The following is a 20,787-nucleotide window of genomic DNA, read 5'->3' on the forward strand; positions in this document are numbered from 1 at the left end:
TCGGGGATGCAGGTAGACACACGCCGCACGTATCTGGCAGCCTTTGGGGGCTGCAGGAACTCAGGCGAGGAGGTCTTTTTATCCTCCAATCCGGTGGTTAAGAGACACTTGGCGGATCTGACTAGACTGTATCCACCTATCAAGTAACCACACCCAGTTTGGGAGCTTAATGTGGTGCTGAGCGCCCTGGTGCATAAACCATTTGAACACATGGTGTCCTCAGACATCGGGCTAGTTACCATGAAGACGGCCCTGCTAGTAGGCCTTACCTCAGCATGCCGAATCAGCGAAATCCAGGCCCTGGTTGCATCAAATACTACATTTCACAAGGACAAGGTGGTGCTCAGAACACACCCTGCATTTCTACCTAAGGTCGTTTCCTCTTTTCAGCTGAATGAGGAGATAGTATTACCAACATATCTGCAGACTCTAAGGATGAAGCTCAGGGATTATTGAACTGTCTGGTTGTCAGATGTGCACTAAGATTTTACCTGAAACAGAACCAAGAGCTTCCGTAAATCAGACTCCCTCTTAATCACCTTTGGGGAATCAAAACCAGACTGTCGGGCCTCATAGGCTTCTATAGCAAGGTGGATGGTTATGGCCTTCAAGGAGGCGCATGAGGGGCAGCACAAGCCATTGCCAGCAAATATGCATGCCCATGCCATCAGAGCTAAGGTCACGGCGGGAGCTTTCCAAAGACATGTCTCGTGGCAGGTTATCAGCAAAGCGGCTACGTGGGCTAACCCCTTGGCCTTGCAAGCACTACTGCTTGGATGCCAGTGCCAGGTTGGCCACAGCATTTCACCAGGCAGTATTGAGTAACTTGTTTTCTTAAGAGGGGCAACTCTACACCCTGTGGCTACATTCATTTGTAATCTCCCATACAGTATGGAGGAAAGGGTACGGGATCTAGAAGTGATTATAAGTTACTCACCGTAGTGACTAACTTATTCCTAGTCTATATTCCCCTTTCCTCCATACGTCCCATCGTCCTCCCCCTAATAGAACTGGTGTCATTAGGCAATGTTAATATTGTCGACGCTTCAAAGGGGACAGAGGAGTGGCGCTGGTGGGCAGGGTCAGGGGAGCACCTGCTCCTGTGGCACCGGTCGGCCACGCCAGGGGAGCGCATGCTATCAGGGCTGCGCCCCCGGGCGCATCTAAATTTAAAGGGGAAGATGATTTTTCTGGTGAAAAACGTCTCCCGTGCCTAGCGAGGGACGCCCATACAGTATGGAGAAAAGGGGACTATGGACTAGGAGTACATTAGTCGCTCCAAATGCCAGACGTTTGGCAGCAGATTCCACCAAGGGGGACATGTTCTCCTTCCTGTGGGAAGGTCTCTTTCTGTACGCTTCCACAGTTTCCCGCATGGGCATGGAATCGGACCTTGGTGGTGGTCACCTGTGCTTGTGTCGTTGGTATGACAATGTGTTTTGTTATGTTATTTGCATTTGTAGCATGCACGTTCACCTAAAAGGCATCTTGGCGCGGGGAAACACGACAGAAAGGCAAGGACAACCAGTATTTTAAAACAGATTTTTAAGCTGACGACGACATTGCAATTGATTCTCAGTATGCCTCAAACCTGGCTGGAAGATCATTCCAGAGCCTGCTTGCAGTCACATAGAAAGCCTGCCCCCATATCCTCTGAAGTTGAAATCTAGGGACCACGAGCGAACACCCTATACTGGATCGAAGCTCTCTAGCTGGAATATAAGGTGCACATTTTTCCTGCAAAAAAACAGCCCCGCCTGATGATGGGCCCGGTGGACCACACACAGAGATTTAAACATTATCCTCTTTTTCACCTGAAGCCAGTGAAGAGATCTTAAAACCGGGCTAATATGAGAGCCGCAGGTAGCCGCAAGATTCTGCAACAACTGCAGACGATGAACCAGGCAGATGGGCTGAGCTAGATACAAGGCATTACAGTAATATAAGTGGCTGGTGACAAGTGAGACAACCAGTGCGCCGGCAGAAAAGGCAGAATCTTACGAAAAACCTTCAACAGGAAATGTCCTGTCTTGCACACTGTACACACCTGATGGGCAATCGAGACAGATAGCCACCAAGAATGTTCACAACCGCCACTGGAGTAGGGAAAACACCCAGTGAAACAGGCCAAAAAGAAGACCAGGTATCCAGACCCGAAGAACACCCCCTCCCCCGCCACCAGAACCTCAGTCTTGTCCCATTGAGAACCCTTCACGGCCCCAAGGCACTCACACAGCCGAGACAACAAGCCACCGATGTCCTGATCTAGATGAGCCAGGATCTGGGTGACCTCTGCGTAAGAGTAGCACCTGAAGCCGTGGTTGCGGATGAGGGCAATCAGTGGCTGGATGTGGATGTTAAATAACATCGGGGTCAAGGCAGAGCCCTGTGGCACCCCACAAGGAAGTGAATAGGAAGATGAGAGAAAAGGAGGTAAAGAAATTGATTGGCTCCTGTCAGTCAAAAAAGAGGTAAACCATGCCAGGACAGGCCCCTGAGATGCCAGCCGCGACTAGGCGGGACAGGAGGATAGCATGGTTGACAGTGTCGAAGGCCGCAGACAGATCTAATAATATCAGGGCCTACACTCCTCCTGCATCAACCAGTCTAGTAAGATCATCCACCACAGATAGCAAAACGCTCTCGGTACCTCTCCTGGTACGGAAACCTGACTGACAGGGGTCAAGCAAAGACTGCACCTCCAGAAACGAAGACCAAAGTGGAGCCACCAAGGACACGAAAAGTTTCATAAAGCAAGGAAGCAGAAAGATAGGTCTAAAGTTAAGCAAAATAAAAACATCCAGTGGCCTGTTTGAACTCTTGCTATGTGTTGGGACACATGACACAGGAGGTCATCCAGGGCATGCATGAGCACGTTTGAGAATGCTGGCTGTGAGATTCCATGCAGCTCCCCGACTGTGTGTTGGAATGTGCCTGGGCCAAGGAAATGCAGTATAGACACCACCTTCAACGGGGTGGGATCTACCTGCCAGTCAGGGACCAGGGTGTAGCCCTTGTGCGGGGTATGTTTGCACGCTTCCAGAGCACAACTTGCACCCCATTGTTCCTCATCATCCTCCTCCACTGCCTGTTGGCCTGTTGCCACTGTTGCACCTCCTGCTAACAGTGCTGCACTCCTGCATGCAGCACCTCCATGTCCATGACTGCTGCTACGAGTGGCAGCCTGGTTGTGTTTGAGGGTGTGTGGGGGTGTGGTCCTTGCTTGCAGTGTCTGTGCTCATTGTGTGCAGCTGGGTCAATTGGGTGCACCTGTGGCCTGTTACTGCACACTTGGGCCTGGTTACCGCCTTCTCTGCGGTAACTGTGTTTCCAGCACAGTTTTCCCAGTGGCATCAGCATATTTGTGCCAGTGTTTGTGGGAAATCCAGGGTTGTAATGCTGCCTTCTTTCTGTGGTCCCAGAGTTTCCGGCACTGCTTCACGTGGGCCCTGCAGATTCCGATACCTGTGCTACCGGCAACAGTGCCACTGTGTAGGCTGTTGCAATCACCGTTGTTACTGGTATTTCCTCTCGTAGTGCGACGGTACAGAATGTGTGTCAGTGATTGACATTCCCAGCGCGCTGTTTCCAGACCACCACACTTGTAATGAGGCCCATTGTTACCATACACAGGGAGTTGTATGCATAAAATTGTATTTTGCTTGGCTAATGTATATTGTAAATTAAGTTAGGGGAATTGTGTGGATACATCATGCTCTAAACCTCTCGTAAATCGGGATATTTGTAATAGGTAGCGTTGATTGTTGTAGATGTTAGTTCGAGCCATAGCTCATGCTGATAAAATAAATGATGTTTACTTCATACCAAAGGATGTGCCCACAAGCATTGCTAGTTTGGGCTACGGTCATGCATAAGGAATTACAATGTGTACATCATAGATTACTCTTAGTGAGATGTGTGGAGGAATTTGATAGTGAAGCTTGGGCAGGAAACTAGGGACCATGTCGAAGGATAGATAAACTATGCAACTAAAATGGTTCTCGGGGAATTGTGTGGGTGTTTCTACCATGCAGTACTTCTCAAATGGGTTTAGCAAGGTAGTTTGACCTGCTGCAAAGGAAAACTTTGATTGGGAGCCCCACCAGTACCCTGTTAATGTTGGTGAAAGAATGTATACCATTAGGTCATTCACTCTGCTTGTTTATCCCTTAGATGAGCATTAATTGGTAAACCAGCAAATGTTCTGGGATTAATGGGAAACCATAAATGTATTGTAACAGTATGAAAATGTGACGTATGTTGTCCTGATAAACCTCTCAATGAGTGAGGGCATTGGGCACAAGGAAATTATAATTATATCATTATTATTGTAATTAGTTATTTATAACGTGCGTAATACCCAGAGTTTTCTAAGCGCAGACCCAGGGATTGAACCTGTGTTGCTCTGTGTCGTCTTGCTTCCTGCCGAAACACCAATACCTTACCATACAAGTATAATCCAGACTAGGTTTGAGTAAATTGGATGGTTTGAATGACAATGCTCAGGAAACTTTCAAACATCATGATATATCTATAAAATGTGATTGTTTCTCTCATAGAGCCTTCATTGTTAAACAATCAGCATGAAAGGACCGAACAATATACCTCTTAGACAATGGCCCTCATTACCTGCTGGGCGCAAAGGGATACCGGGCACCGGTAATGACACCGGTGCCGGTAATCCCTTTGCGCCCTATTCCGAGGTCCCTTTGCAGGTCCTTCCTTACCGCCTGGCTTTAGCAGGCGTTAAGGACGGGACCCGCAAAGGGATACCGGGGTCAATAACGGTACCGTAATTTACGGTACCGTGATTGCGGCCTTCCCCCTTCCCACTGAGCCCTACGGGGGCTCGGGTAGGAATGGGGAATGGCTTTTCAAATGGGGACTTACCGGTCTCGCAATGGTCGGAATATGGTAGTCCCCATACCACCAAGTCGGTGGTGGTACCGGTATTGGTGCTAGTCATGGCGCTAACAGCGCCATGACTAGCACCAACCTCGGAATGAGGCCCAATGAGAACAAATTATTTCACCAAGGTGAACTATGTGCTTTCTTTATCTTGTATTCTATTTTTGGCCATCTACGCTTGGAATGGTTCAGATTTTATGTTTTTAGGGCTCATGTGGCACCCACTGCTGCACCCCTTCTGGTGGTTGTCTAGAATTAAATTGCAGAGAAACTGTCTTCGATGCTATTATGATTATAACTGGATTATACATATTAGCGATCAACTCATGTGCTGCACTTATCACTGCAAGGGCTGCTTGTTAATTGCCTTATCAAATATTATATGATCAGTGGCTTACAGCAATGTTCTGCAAATCGTATGCATATTGAATTGAATTGATGTTTTATTTATATCGCGCTCGTACACAAGTGTTTCAGAGCGCAAAAAAAATACCTTTCTTTTTTGTTTCCTTTTCAAAGGGGTCTGGCAATAACTCAGGACAGAGTACATCCACTTCTTCCTCTCCGTCCGAATTGTTCAGCCTTCTACCTCCAGATACAGGCAAATTTGAGATCCCTGTAACCACAGGTACTTTACATATAATGTAAAATAAAGTCATTTGTCCAATAAGACTCAGCCAATAGTCATATGTGCTGTTTCTCCTGATGCAAGCAGGCACGCCTCATTTTCTCCCATGTTTTGTGATGTGAGGTCTGTGTGGGGTAAGCTGGCCTGTAGGGCGTGTGAGGTATGAGTAGGGTATGCTGGAGGAGCAAGGAGCTTGGCTAGTATAGTGTGGTTCTTTAATTGTTGTTTCCAGGATCTCTTGGTTGTCTTGAGTCCAAAGTGATTGAAGTGGGAGATGCTCTTTTTTCTGCTGGTCACAGTGATGGTGAGTTGAATAGCCAGGTTTTCAGTTGTTTTCTGAATGTTAGGTGATCTTCCGTTATTATTTTCTTCAGGATTGAGTTCCATAGACTAGCTATTAGTCGGGAGAATACGGTTCATCAGAATTTCCTTTTTTCATAGTGTTTTGTTTCGATTTGGAGGTTGTTGCTTGATCTAAGTTTTATTCCTGGTTGGTACCGGATGAATTTGGCTTGGAAGAATTCAGCTTCTTTTCTGTGTAGTGATTTGTGAGCGATGCAGAAGGCTTGGAAGTTAATGCGCTTTTTTTTACTGGGAGCCAGTGCAGGCTTCTCAGTGCTGGTGTGATGTAGTCTCTTCGGTTTAGTTTCAGGAGTATCCTTGCTGCAGTATTTTGTATGCATTGGAGCTTTTAGTGAGATGTTCTGGCATTCCAAGGTAGAGGCTGTTTGCATAGTCGATTCCAGATAACACTAAGAATATGATTACGAGGGATTTGTGTGGGAAGGAGAGTTGGGGGAGGATCCCTCTAATAAGTCGCTGAAGGTAGACTCATTTCTTTGCTATTGCGTTGACTTGTCGTTCTAGTGAGTCTGTTGTCCATGAGTATTCCCAGTTTTTTTATGATAGCAGATCTTCCAGTTTGGTTCCCATGTCTGCAGGCCAGTTCTGTTGTAGGACTGTTGCGTTAACCTCTGGGGGGGGTGGCGGGAGTCATTATTTCTGTTTTGGACACATGTAGATTGAGATTGTTAGTCGTCCATGTGTGTAAGTGCGTGAGGCATTTGTTGAGGCTGGTGTTGGGGTCTTTGGTCAAGGTTATTTTGAAGATGAGTTGGGTATCATCTGCGTAGTTGTAGGCAGTCATTCTGTGAGTTTGAATCGGTTTCATTAAGGGGGACATGTATATGTTGAAAAGGATAGAGAGAGGATAGAGCCTTGTGGTACTCTGCAGTAGATGTTTTGGTGTTAGACGTAAAAGGCGGTAGGTAAGTTCTTTCGGTTAGTTACGGAGGATGTTAGCCATTGAAGGGTGGAGTTGTCTGATTGTGTCGAAGGCGTCAATGTCCTGTAGCATGAGGGCTGATGAGGTGCTGTTGTCTGGTCTGTTTATTTTTAGGTCGTCCCATATGGATAGAAGTGCTGATTCAGTTCCTCTCATGGGTCTGAAACCGACTTGGAAGTGGCTCAGTAGGATTTTGTAGACGTGGCTCTCCAATATTTTCCCCGTGTAGGGTAGGTTCGATATCTGTCTGTAGTTGGTGGTATCTTCCACACTTACTGTTTTGTTTTTTAGGAGGGGCTTGATGCATGCTTATTAGAAAGTTTTAGGTACTATTCCTGTGATTAGAGAGAGGTTCATCAGGAGCCGGAAGGATGATGCTGGGATTGTGTTGTTCATTATTTCTTTGAAGATGCTTGGTGGGCATGGGTTACCGGGGGATCCTGCGAGGTGTGGGGTTTTTATTAGTGTGTTAAAAATGTCATCTATGAATTTGAAACGGTTGAGTGTAGTTGTGGTTGGGGATGTGCTGGTTATTGGTGGTTCCGTAAGTGCATTTATTGTTGAGTGGCTTGCATCAATGGATTGTTGAATTGTTTTCTATTTTTGTTCTTTGGTGTTTAGTGATGTTATCAGATAGGGATTGTGACGTATGATGCCTTTGTTGCAAGATGTCAGCTTTTTGATTTCTTTGATGATTTTGAATAGTTATTTCTGATGGTTTGTTGCTGATTGGATTCTTGTGGCGTAGTGTATGCTTTATTTGTTGTAAGGATTGCTGATTTGTACATTCTGAGTTGTCGTTGGTATTTTATTTTGTACGATTTGATTATAATGGTTTCTCCATAGTTTTTCCAATTTGCCGTTTGTTTTTTCGAGTTCCCTCAGATCTTCTGTGAATCATCTTGTTGCCATTTCTATTAGTGGCTTTGAAGGAATTTGCTGGTGCTATTTGGTCTAGGGCCTCTGTAATGCAGGCGTTGGTTTTATTTTTCTCCACTAAGCCTGAAACCATTCGGTTAGCTGGGAGATGTTTGTTTTGGTTGATTCCATCAGTTCTATTAGGGATTCCAGGTCAAGGCTCCTCCATTTTCTCTTGTTGGTATTGTGCAGTTATGTTTCCAGGCAATGTGCGGTTTCGAAGATGCACAATGAATGGGCTCAAGTGTTGATCACTCCACGTGACTGGCACCGGTGGTCGAGAGTCCGTCTATGCAGAAAATTTCGCCCAAGTTGTGTCATGCACCATGGGTGGTCCATTCCCTATTTGTTTGAAGTAGAAGGTTTTCAGTACGGGTGCTGGGGGAGTTTCCTGTGGTTTCGTTTTCTCTTTCACATTCTTTTACAGATTTAAAAAACGGTAGTACAATAGCAAGGGAAGAGAACAAATCATGCTTGCAGTTACTTTTTTTAACTAAAGTTTGTGATCCTGGGCAAATCAGTTTTCCCTTCTGTGCCTTATATTTTAAATCTTCCTTCATTTGATGCAAAAACAGGGCTTATAATAATTCACATGAGATGTGCCACAGATAATGCACAGAAGAATAAACTGATTTGCCCAGGACCACACACTTTAGTTAAATGGTGAAGCTAGGGTTTGAGACCATTCCGCCACTTAGCGACTTTACCTCATATGGTACGTGCAAGATAGATGAGTGAGATGAATGTCCCTGACAACGCTGGTCACAGGTGCAATTCCCAGTTGCGGATCCAAGCTGTATAGTTGTAATCGCCCACTTCCACAGAGCCGGCTGTGTGCTTATAAGTCCCCAGAGAAAGTCTTAAAACCACACAGTCTCTGGGCCAGTTCTGGCAGTTAGGCAAGTGTGTATTAAGCTGTTCATTAACCAACTTATCGATTTTGCCAGATCAATAGATGACACCGATTTATTTAATTTCTAAAAAAAAATGGTATTTATTTTTAAAACAGCTGTACAAGCATTCATAGAGGTTTTATTTTACGCTTTGAACGCCAGTAATTCCTTAGACGAGCTCAGTGGGTTAAGAAACTGCTGCAGAGATCTAGCTGCAGGTTTCAGATAAATCACTGCAGTGGAAACATTGGCACACAAAGGTTATATTCCAAAAGAAATTTACGGGGAGAAAAGTTGAGTGATTAATCATTTTATAAAGTGCACACCAGCAACTGAATGGTCTTTTGCAAGTTTTCAAGAAACATTGCCAATATTGTCCAACCAAATTAATTATATAGGAGCAAGACTGTTTAAAATATGGTTTAGGCACATCTATCATTAAGCTGCGTCTTCCCAATCCCTACTAACCTTTTATATGCATACGCCAGTCATAAAATCCTTCCAGATATTTTCCACCATAATCATATTAATGTTGTTAAATCAGGTAAGAGGCTAACCCGTGTACACTGACTTGTGAATGACTTTACCCTGCTAGCCTTTGACAGAAACTGGTCTGCTATAAAAGCTCCCCATTTTTGTTAAGCTTATCGTACAACAATATTAGAGATAGTTTGCTCCATTACAAATCTTGGAGTAGGTGATTTGAAGTTTGATGTAGGGCATGAATGGTGTAACTCTCACTTGAAATGGGCTAGCTAGATAGATCTACAGAGAGGGGACTACATTCCAACAAAGCCTTAATTATTGAGAAGTGGTCCCATAACTTATCTGACAACCCCCATCTAGTCCTGGCTGTGCATTCAACAGCGGTTTGCATTCTGGGACAGGTAGTTTAGCTTTTCCCAAATGCGTGTACCACAATTCAAATTCAGATTGTCATTGTCTAAAAAGCAAACACTGGTCACTAGTCAGCTTCTTTCCCACCACTGACTCCTTACTCTATGTGGTGGTTGTGAAGCAGAGATGTATATTCCTGCATGCCATTTCCTTCAGTTGTGAGTTTTGTTTCCAGTGCTGATTGTTTCTGTGCATTTTTGTATTCATAGTTTTGCTTTACATTTATCAGTGTAAGTGACAGGATGCAAAAAAGGTGTCGGGCCTGAATCCCCTATTTCTCCAGCATGGGGTCTGGCATGGATTCACATGCTCATGAATATTCCCCTTCGTCAGGCTGGGAATCCTCGGTACAGAAAAAAATCAGTATCAGTTTCGTTTCTGAACTGTCTTTCCTAGTAGTAACCAATCACTGATCTCTGGGTCATACTGCCCACAGGCAATGACTACCCTCTCCCTAAGCCCCGCCCTCCGGCAGCCATCCTCAGATTTTTACCGCACGTTCAAGTGTTGGGAGTGCTCGTGCTGTAGCTCTCTAGCTTTACTGCGTTTTTCGTGCTTTTTCAAAGAGAATTTCTCATTTCTCGGTTAAATTGTGCCTCAAGCTCCACCGTCTTTACATCCGATCAACGGGGACCTGTTTCGGAAGTTTCTACGCCCCTCAAGGGTAAAGATTTCGTCGAACGACGCTTTTGGAGGATTCCAGAAGTTTCTGAGGCTTACCCCGGACATAGCCCAGGAGAAAGGGAGCTCGACGCCCGGAAAGCTGTTCAGGGCCTGCCCTGGATGCCAGCTGCAGAACGTGTTCAAGGAAGACGAGCATTCCTTATGCCTCTGCTGTCTTCACGAGGACAAAACGCACGTGGAGGAGGACTGTGGTTTTGCGCGAACATGTCAGAGCCGACCATGAGGGACCGCCATCTTCGTCTCGCCAACTGGCTGGAGGGAAAGAGCCCGTTAGGTGAGAAGAAAAATAAGAAATCCGAGCGGTCTTCTAAGTACTGTGAGGGCACCCCGGCGACGGGGGCCCAACAAAAGGCCAAGCACTGCGAGACCGGGAGCACCGAATGGTGGGGCTCCTCGGATGCCAGGCAGGGCGAATCCTCCCCAGCGCCATTGACCACGAGCCAACGCTCTGGCTCGGGTAAGAGGAAATCCGAGAACCCGGCCATGCTTCGGGAGAGGCCCGGTCGATCTCGAAGATTTCGGCTGAGGGGGAGCGAGGCGGGGAGCCCTCCGCCAAGGTGAAGGCCAAAAGCATGCAGTTGGTAACTAAGGCCTTGATTCACCCAGCCAAGGCCTCTATCGAGGAAGTCGCGGCAACCCTGGCGCAGTCTGCGCAAGTTACACCTCTGGTAGCGGCCTCGGGGCCCAGAGTCTCCCTGCCACCTCAGAGGGAGGCATCTTTCAAGCCCATCGAAAAGAACGCCCACGAAAGCCCCGGCGGAGAAAGAGGGGGGGGCAGTGGCTGTCGTGGATTCAGACACAACCTCCGAGGATGAACTTGTCGAAGCCCCTGAGAGCCACGACGCGGGCATGGAGGACCAGCCCGTCGAGAGGCATCCCAATGAGGGGGACGACGGAAGCGACGGAGGTGCCGACGGGACCCCAGACCAACTGCCGCGCTCGTCGCAGCCAGTGCCGCAGGACAACTCAGTGGCCATTTTGATGGCAATTCAATCCTTATGCTCTGAAATAAGGACTAGATTGCCTTTAGCCCCGACAGGGGAGCCGGAACCAGGCCCGACGGAGGAGCCAGGGGCCGGGCCGTCGGGAAGTCCAGCACCCAAGAGGAGAAGAACACATCCTCCTGCACCCTTCCAGCCCTCGAGGCCTGCTCAACCCTCCTCCCTATCCACGGTCCGCGGGGATGACACGGCCACAGCCACGACGGGCACGGACGACGACGGCGGCGGCGACGGCGGGGTGGACCTACCGTCGTCCCCCCTCCCGGGCTTCCCCGCCCGATGAGATTGGATCCTTCCATGCGATGATCTCCAGGGCATCCGAGCTTTTCCAGCTCTGCCCCGAAGAAAAGATGGAGGGGTTCCTCTATCAACGTCGAGAGACCAAGAGGAAGACGGTCCTCGCGGTACCTCTACTGGATGACATCTGGGACGAGGGGCTCTCCCTCCTCAAGAACCCATCCACGATGCCGGCAAAAAGGGACCGATACGAAAAGAAGTACCGGGTACCCGACGCAGCCCCTCTATGCCTTAGAGCACAGCCGACCCCGGATTCAGTCGTCTCGGCGGCGGCCAGGAAGAAGGCGGGGGGGGGCATCGACTTCACTGACGGACGGCGAGGGAAAGAAGCTCGACGCGATGGGACGACGAGTCATCTCGGCGGTGACGACGATTAAGGCGGCCAACGCCCTGGCTATCGTTGCCCGTTACGACAGGGAACTTTGGTATAAAATCGCTCCCTTGTTGGACTTCCTGCCGGACGACAAGAGGGCAGAAGCCCTGGAAATCCTGCAAGAAGGCAAGGTGGCGTCGGACTATGCCATAACGGTGGTGACGGACATCGCTGACACCGGTTTCCACCAGTTGGGCAACAGTGTTTGCCTCAGACGGCGCGGATAGCTGAAGGCGACGGATTTCCACCAGGACGTACAAGCCAAGGTGTTGGACATGCCCTTCGATGGGAACAACCTGTTTGAGAAGACAGTGGATGAGTCCCTGCTAGCCATCAAAAATGGACACGGAGACAGCCCGGGCCCTAGGAGTTCTCCAGCAACGACTGCCGTCCTTTCGGAACACCGGAGGCAAGCAAGGGGCCTCCAAAGGTTCCGGCAGTGGCTCCTCTACCTACCGCCAAGCGGCCCGTTCCTCGTCGCAAGAGGCCTATAGAGGACGGGGCAAGTCTGGAGGTTCCCGCCGTCGTCGCCAGAGAGGTCAAGGCGGCCTCGAAACAGGACTGAACCGACTGAAGCACCCCGGTGGGAGGCCGGCTGGCAAAGTTCGTCAGTGTGTGGGAGTCCATCTCCACCGACCGTTGGGTGCTGGATACCCTGGCCCAGGGGCACGCCCTTGAGTTTCTAAAGAAGTGCCCTTGCGTACCACCCATGGCCAGGAAGGAAAACCACGTACCCCAGCTGCTTCTGGAGGTAAGGGCGATGCTCAAAAAAAGGTGCCATCGAGCTCGTCCCAAAGAGACTTCGGGGCTCCGGGGTCTACTCAAGATACTTTCTCGTAAAGAAGAAGACAGGAGGTTGGCGTCCCATCCTGCACCTGCGGCGACTGAACAAGTACATCAAGGCTCAGAAGTTCCGGATGGTCACCCTCCAGCACGTGCTGGGACAGCTGGAGGAGGACAATTTCCTGTCATCGTTGGACTTGGAGGATGCCTACTTCCACATCCCCATTCTAAAAGGACACCTGCATATATCTGGTACGCCTGTGCAGACTTTGATTGCGTCCACTGCAGGAGTTCCTCGACACACACTGGATCCAGGGGACGGGCAGCTTCGAGGACAGGATACCGCTCAACGAGACCTTCCGACGAGCGATCTGGTGGTGGGGCACCCGCACTCATCTGACGGCGGGCGCAGACTTTCAGACCCCCAGCTCACCAGGTAACAGTGACGACGGATGCCTCCCTGGAAGGGTGGGGAGCGCATACCGGAAATCTCCACGCGAGAGGCCTTTGGCTCCCAGAGGAAAAACAACTTCATATCAACATTTTGGCGCTCCACGCAGTGTTTTTGGCCCTCGGGTCCTTTCTTCCGTCTCTCAAGGGCAAAGTGGTGAGGATCTTCACCGACAACACCACCACGATGTTCTACATCAGGAAGCAGGGTGGAACCAGATCCCCAGCCCTGTCCAAGGAATCCCAGGATCTGTGGCACTTGGCCGTTGACCAGGGGATGTTTCTGGTACCTTTTCATCTGGCAGGGATAAAGAACCCCATCGCCGACTCACTCAGCAGGGAGCTGCGCTCGTGCCACGAGTGGGAGCTACGCCAGGATCAAGTGAATCGACTCTTCAGGCTGTGGGGCAGACCCCAGGTCAATCTCTTCGCGACGGCGACAAACTCAAAGTGCCAGAGATTCGCCAGCAGGTCCCCCCAACCGAGGAGCATGGGCGATGCTTTCTCGTTCCCCTGGGACAACCTGTTCCTCTATGCTTTCCCGCCGTTGCCACTGCTACTCCGGCTCGTCAACCAGCTCAAGAGGTCCCCATGTAGGATGATCCTCGTCGCACCGGCGTGGCCGAGACAGATCTGGTTCCCGCATCTTCTGGATTTATCGGCGTCCCCACCAGTCAAACTGCCCATGGACGTGGATCTTCTCTCCAGAGAAGGAGGCGCCATTCTTCATCAGGACCCGAAGTCGCTGAACTTGCAGGCCTGGCTCCTGCAGCACTAGAGTTTGGGGGATACGATATACCGGCCGACTGCAGAGAGGTTCTTGCAAAGGACAGGGCGTCCTCAACTCTCAAGTGTTACGGACACAAATGGAAGAGGTTCTCTGTCTGGTGCCGGACACAGAAGATTTTTTTATTTTTTTTATTTGTATCTGGTTTAAACAAAGTTAAACCTTTACAAAATTTTAAAATAACATTTTTCACAGTATTACAAAGAAAAAAGAGAATACATTTACAACATTATTCCAAATGTAAAACTCACTAATCATAATTTACAGTTCATATTACAGACCATAAAAACTTAGACGAAATAAAAGGGCAGATCACACAACATTTCCATCTTTCAGACTTCGTTAATAACAGTCGAACATCAAAAAGAAAAAGAAAGGCCTTGTTTGTCCTTTAGTGAGTAATTAAAATTCTAGCGTAAATTTTAGATTATAAATTTGTTCTTTCTAGGGTAGCCAAACCACACACTTCTACTAGGAAGGTGACCACTGCTAGCTTTAGTGTGTTTGACTTTCCGTGTAACATGTACCACCATATTAATTCAGTGTGGACCCTAGAGGGGTCATGAACAAATTTTCCAAACACGTGTAACCTCTGTTGCGCTATTATTGAACAGTTTATAAGAAGATGTTCAAGTGATTCGGTCGTGTCAGCACAACGACAAAAGCGACGGGGAATTTTTAGGCTCATGGCAGATCTAATCTCGAGGATTTCCCCAGTAGGGAGCACATTGAAGCGAAAGCGTAAGTAGATTGCTCTCCTTACAGGGTCAGGGAATTTGGTTAAATAGGATTCCAAAGTGCCTAGCTTTTTCCCCTTCAGTGACCAGATGTTTATAGATCTTTGAGGAGGCCACTTTTTCCGTGGTGATGGCCCAGTCTGACCACTGCAGCCGTTTTTTCACTTCCATTGGATTAGTGAATAGCATTTCATAGGAAACATCTATGGTATTGAGGAGGTTTACACAGTCTTTTTGTAAATTTAGCATCCATACTGAATCACTGGATCCCCTTCTTAGTCTACCGCCCAATAGAGTATAAAGAGAATTATTTTTAGATATCATTAAATTCCGATATAATGCCATTTTTTTCCATTTTACTCTCATATTTAATGAGATAAGGCCTAATTCGTAGCGGATTGCAGGTATCGGAACACATTGGGGCAGATAAAAAATGATTTTTCGCCAGATCTTCGATTCCATTTCTGTACCAAACGATATATATTTCAAACGGTAAGATTTCCATGCCGTATATCAGTTTTGGAACAATTTTCAGGTTATAAAACCTAATGAGAGGAGTGATGGAGAATTTACAAAATTTACCTGAGATCTTCCTCATTAGGAGGATGAACTTATCTGTTTTCTCCAGGTAGAAATTCCAATAAGAGTATATCGAGATGCTCCCAAATATAGGGAACCCCAGATAACAGAGTGAACTTACTTTTGCTAGCAAACAAGTATTTATTCGCCATTTAAATTTTATATTTCTCTTCCTGTTGGTAAAGGATATGACAGACTTCTTTTCCTTTATCACCAGTTCATTTTCTTGTGCGTATATAGAAAATGCCCTGAGTTTTCTCTGTAAACCCACTGGGGTACTATCGACCAAAAGCAGGTCATCCGCATAGGCATTCCAACATATTTTAATGCCCTCAATTTGCAGAGAGACCAAAGAGAAATTTGTGAGAGGGAGATCAGCATCACTTGTGTAAAGATTGAAAAGAGTGGGAGCAAATAGACACCCTTGTCTGAGACCATTCTTAGTGTGAATTATTTCAGAGAGATCGCCCGACATATTTAGTCTCACTTGAATTGCCAAGTCTTCATGGAGATTAGTAAGGACTGTCAGTAGATGGGACGGCAGCTCTATTTGGCACAGAAGATTAACCCTCTACGGATTACGGTCCCACAAGTACTGCGCCGTACCTACTGTCATTGGCCAAGGCTGGACTATCTCACGCCTCCATCAAGATACATCTGGCTGCCATCTCCAGATACACCAGGACAACAGGACGGGTGTCCTTGTGGTCTCATCGCCCGGTGAAGGAATTTATGAAGGGACTATTCCGCTCGTTCGTTCCCGCCGGTGAAGGCCCCAGCGTCGGCGAGGGAGCTCAACGTGGTGCTGACTAGGCTCATGGGGACCCCGTTCGAGCCTATGCATACGGCACCGTTGAAGTTCCTATCGTGGAAAACAGATTTTCTTGTGGCCATCACCTCTGCACGGCGCGTGGAAGAGATTCAGGCCCTATCTTGCAAGCCTCCATACTTGACTTTTCACGACACGAGGGTGGTGCTCAGGACGCACCCCTCCTTCATGCCCAAGGTGCCGTTGGACTTCCACCTCAACGAGCCCTTGGTGTTACCAGTGTTCTTCCCACCGCCTTCGTCGCCGGCCGAGAGGACTTTGCACTCGCTGGATGTAGCTAGAGTGCTGAAGTTCTATGTGGACTGCACGAAGAGTTTTCGGAAGACGTCACAGCTTTTTGTGAACTTTGGACCTGTGAATCAAGGGAAGGCTCTCTCGAAGGCTTCCATTTCCAGATGGCTCTCCGGCTGTATCATGCACTGTCACCGTTTGGCAAACCGACCGCTGCCCGGCCGTCCGAGAGCCCATTCGACCAGAGCGATCGCTGCTACCACGGCGTTCTTGTCTGGTGTGCCCCTGCTGGACATCTGCAGGGCTGCTACGTGGAGGTCGACGCACACCTTCACGAAATTCTACTGCGTCGATCTGGATTCAAGGGAGGAGTCCAGGGTCAGCCAAGCAGTGCTGCGCAACCTGTTCGCCTGAAGGGCCTGGTGAGGAGGTAAGAGTTGCTTAATGTTGAGTTTATTTATTGCTTAATGTTGAGCCTTTTGCCACCTTCCGTGGTTGTGCATGTGTGTACTGCTATGTAATCTTATATTCATGAGCATGTGAATCCATGCCAGACCCCATGCTGGAGAAGGAACGAGTTACTTACCTTTAACTGTTGTTCTCCAGCATGGGTCTGGCATGGATTCACATGCGAACCCTCCCGCCTACCCCTCTGCGGCTCTTCACTTGGTCATACTGCCACTTTACATGCTCCCAAATCTGAGGATGGCTGCCGGAGGCGTGGCTTAGGGAGAGGCCAGTTATTGGCTGTGGGCAGTATGACCCAGAAATCAGTGATTGGTTACTACTAGGAAAGACAGATCAGAAACGAAACTGATACTGATTTTTTTTCTGTACCGAGGATTCCCAGCCTGACGACGGGGAATATTCATGAGCATGTGAATCCATGCCAGACCCATGCTGGAGAACAACAGTTACAGGTAAGTAACTTGTTCCTTATAAGTGGCAACAAGTTGCCTGAGGTCTGCTGTGGTGGGTTTTCTTAGTTATAAACATTGCTTGCTGTTTTCATTTTTGAAAATAGGCTTCCAACATATAGTTTTGCAAAGGTGTAAATAAAATATGTAGTTGTGAAAAAAAAAATTTCAAACAGGCAAGCTTGAGAATTTCTATAAACAAACAATTGACCTATTGTTTCTCAAATAAACCAAATAGCTTGGGAGACATATGGGCCTTCAAAATCAACAGCCCCAACGTTAGCACTTTGCTGAAAGAGTTGGAATTTGAACATGAAACGGTCACTTAAGTGCACTTGCACCATTGACGCAGATTCCATTAATTGTTGCATACTCGCCAGATAGAGCTGTACATCGCTGCTCCAAGGAACGCTGCACGAAGCCCGTTCAGCTTTGGCTGACACTCCTTAAAACTCAACAGGCCACTGCTGCAACCTCCCTGGATTCTGAGCCTTGAAACTCGGACTGCTCTCTGAGGAGACAGATAACATCCTGATTTATGATCTGTCAACCTGACAAGGCCTGAAACATACATTCAGTACGCTCTAAATCCAGGTGGGTGGCAACTCTGCTTAGGCCTTATGAATCTGGAGCTATATTGCGCAGGCAGTATTTCTCAGACTCCAGTGAGATGTATGACATGTAGGTGGTCACTGGGCAGTGCTGTCCCGTTCATTAGTGAGCCAAGTATTTTTCAGCCAATCAGATGCTTGAGGGGGTGGAACAAGTAATCCAGTTCAGTTAGTTGTTCTGTTCCCCCAAGCATCCTTGTGCTCCTGAGTGCTCTTCATTCTGTTGGTCATTGGCTTTACAATGTGATTAGCTTTCCTTGATCACTTTTAACTGAACGAAATGCAAAGTCAATCAGTTTTAATCCTGGAGCGGAAGGTTAATCAGACTTTCTGGAGGTTGCCATCTAATTTGTGAGGGTTGTGATGTCTGGGATGAGACTGGTGCGTTGAGACGCGGCACTGGCATCAAACAGAACCATCTTAAAAACCCATGATGAATGCTGAGTAGGCAGGTTTGCCACAAAAGGAAACCCATGTATAGCCCAAATGGAGTTAGGAACTGTTCCAAAAGTAGCCCAACCATATTTTACATGGAGACAAATTGTTCTGTTCACAATATGATTAGGTGCATGAAACAACTTGTTTTAGCATCCTAAATAAAAAACCACAAAGTGTGACAACATTGCGAACAGAAGGGTCTCAGACTTTGGATATTTTCAAAAAAATATTTATTAAGCAAGTTTATGAAAAAATGGGGTTTAAGGTATATAATAGTGTTCAAACATAAATTATGTAAAAGTCCATCCCTGTGCAAATAATGCAAAGTTAAGGCACACATCACCTATAAAGTAAAAAGGTGTCCAAAGTACTAAAAAAAACTAAATTAACCTGTCCTGTTGCATCTAATCCTTGAATTTAAAATCAAGGTCGCCTGAATAAAAACATTCATTAAAATGTGAGTTGTCAGACTAGCCAAATCAAATAATGCGATGAGGACAATAAATGTAGTCTTCCCCTTAGATGCAAAGTGTTGATTGTAAAATATTTAACTTGAAATCCTCAACTAAATTAACCAAGGCCAGCAATTCAAAGAGGTAGTCTTTGGCTTCCACTGGTAGACAACCAACTGGGCCGCTTATACGGAGAAATCAAACTGGTACTTCTGGTCTGTTTCAAGGTGCTGGGCTTAGGCGAGGATCAGCTGGGTCTGGTGTTTTGGTTCTTTATCTCAGTCCTCTGGGTGATATCTCTCTCTCTCTCTCTCTCTCTCTCTCTCTCTCTCTCTCTCTCTCTCTCTCTCTCTCTCTCTCTCTCTCTCTCTCTCTCTCTCTCTCTCTCTCTCTCTCTCTCTCTCTCTCTCTCCTGTGTTCCTCTCCCTCTCTCTATTTTACCAGCCTTTTGCATCTGCTTCCATGGGTCTTTTGGGCCTGTTCGGGGTCTGTTTTTTTTCCTTCTTTCTTTGATATTAATCCTGTATTCATTTTCAGGGGTTTGGCCTTCCCCAGTCTTTCTCTTGGAGTTCTGATCAGTCTCTCTATCCTTTGTCTCATATCCCATCCGTGGAGTATTCTCATTTTTACTTGCAATTATTACTTGATGGCCCTTTTCTCTTTCCTTTAGCTTTGTCCCTGTTGTGTCTTGACTGTCGTGTATGCAGAAGATACCTCTGTCCACAAGTGCCGCACAGAGAGAGTTCAAACCACTCTCTGTACAACCTTTGAGGCCACAGGTGGGAGATGTTCTTCCGGAGCCGCAGACTTCTGGGAACCCCTGGACAACTGCAAAAAATCACTGGTTAAGTATCAAGCCAAAACATCCACAAACCAAACAACAAAGAATGGAGCGGTCTTACCAATGGATGACAGCAGTGATTCAGTTGAACCTATGTAGGGGTTCCGGGACCCACCAGTGTCTCGCTCCCAGTATTGGATAGTAGGCTTAGGAGGATAGGTGGAGGTCCGAGTGCGCCGGGCCCACCTGCAGTTGGAATCCAAACAAGAAATCCAGGAAACGTAGTACCAAGGTATGTAGCAAAAATGGAAGTCCAAAATCAGTCTGTGATCCGTAACAAGAGTTCCAAGAGCCAGTAATCGGGGTAATCCAAAACAATCTGTGAAGCAATCCGAGGTCAGTTTCCATACGATCCACACCAAAACGAATGTAGCGCCAAAGAGTGTCCAAGAGAAACAGCTGTGAAGCACTGAACACTATGATGCAAGTGTTTAAATAGTGGTGCTACGAGTGCCTTCTAGTCACGTGACCCGTGCCCGTATCACGTGATCGTGTTTTAGTAACACATGAGCGGGAGGCGTTGGGTCATGTGACGCGGAAGCAGGAAGCGAGACCAATCTCACAGCCGCCACGGAATGCGCCAATGGAGCGGGCGTCTAGGGGGATGGGCGGGCTGTTGACACACCTGCCCTGGAACGCAGGAATTCGAGGAGAGCACATGTGGGTCCCGGATCCGGGCAAGTGGATGGGGCGGAGTGGAGGTATGGGGACTGGAGGTTTGGGGAGGGACATTGGAAATTCCGGGAGCCCCGAGGGACGTGACAGTCCCTCCTCTTCAGGGAACTTGGCTTTGCTCCACTTTCCTACAGGAGTCTATCTTCTTTATCTCTTTTCTCCCTTTCTTTGCCCCTCATGTCTTCAGGGAGCCTGTATTTTTGCCCCTCTCCTCTTCACAGGATCTTTGCTTTTGACCCTCTTCTCTCTTTATGGTCTTGGTTTGCACCCTCTTCAGGGGTCCTGCTTCTGTCCTGCTCTCTCTTCCAAGTTCTTGGAAAGGTTTTGTCTTAGCGTCTTCCCAGTCAACTTAGGCGGGTCATCTCTTCTACCTTTTTGGCTTAGGTGGTTATGCAGGGTACTCTCATTCCCCTGGGTCAATCAGTTTCCACCACGCTCTTCAGGCTCCTTCACAAAGGCAGAAACGTCTCCTCCTTCAGTATACAGCTCCTCTTCATTCACCAGCATCTGGAGAGAAGTACAGGGGGAAAGAAATGTGGGTAAACGACCCAGGCGTTCAGTGGTTGCAGCCTG

General features: G+C 47.6%; 1 protein-coding gene across 4 annotated transcripts in view; it reads left to right on the forward strand.

Moving 5' to 3' along the window:
- The window catches only part of SEC31B (SEC31 homolog B, COPII coat complex component), a 2,991,081-nt gene that overhangs the window by 1,710,109 nt on the left and 1,260,185 nt on the right, over positions 1-20,787 (forward strand). For all 4 annotated transcript variants that reach the window (XM_069610491.1, XM_069610490.1, XM_069610492.1 and 1 more), the window contains one exon: positions 5,428-5,536. In XM_069610491.1, coding sequence (XP_069466592.1) covers positions 5,428-5,536 — 109 coding nt within the window. The remainder of the gene's footprint in view (positions 1-5,427; positions 5,537-20,787) is intronic.

This window comes from Ambystoma mexicanum, chromosome 8 (assembly GCF_040938575.1).
Source record: "Ambystoma mexicanum isolate Mex_15411 chromosome 8, UKY_AmexF1_1, whole genome shotgun sequence".
Taxonomy (NCBI): domain Eukaryota; kingdom Metazoa; phylum Chordata; class Amphibia; order Caudata; family Ambystomatidae; genus Ambystoma; species Ambystoma mexicanum.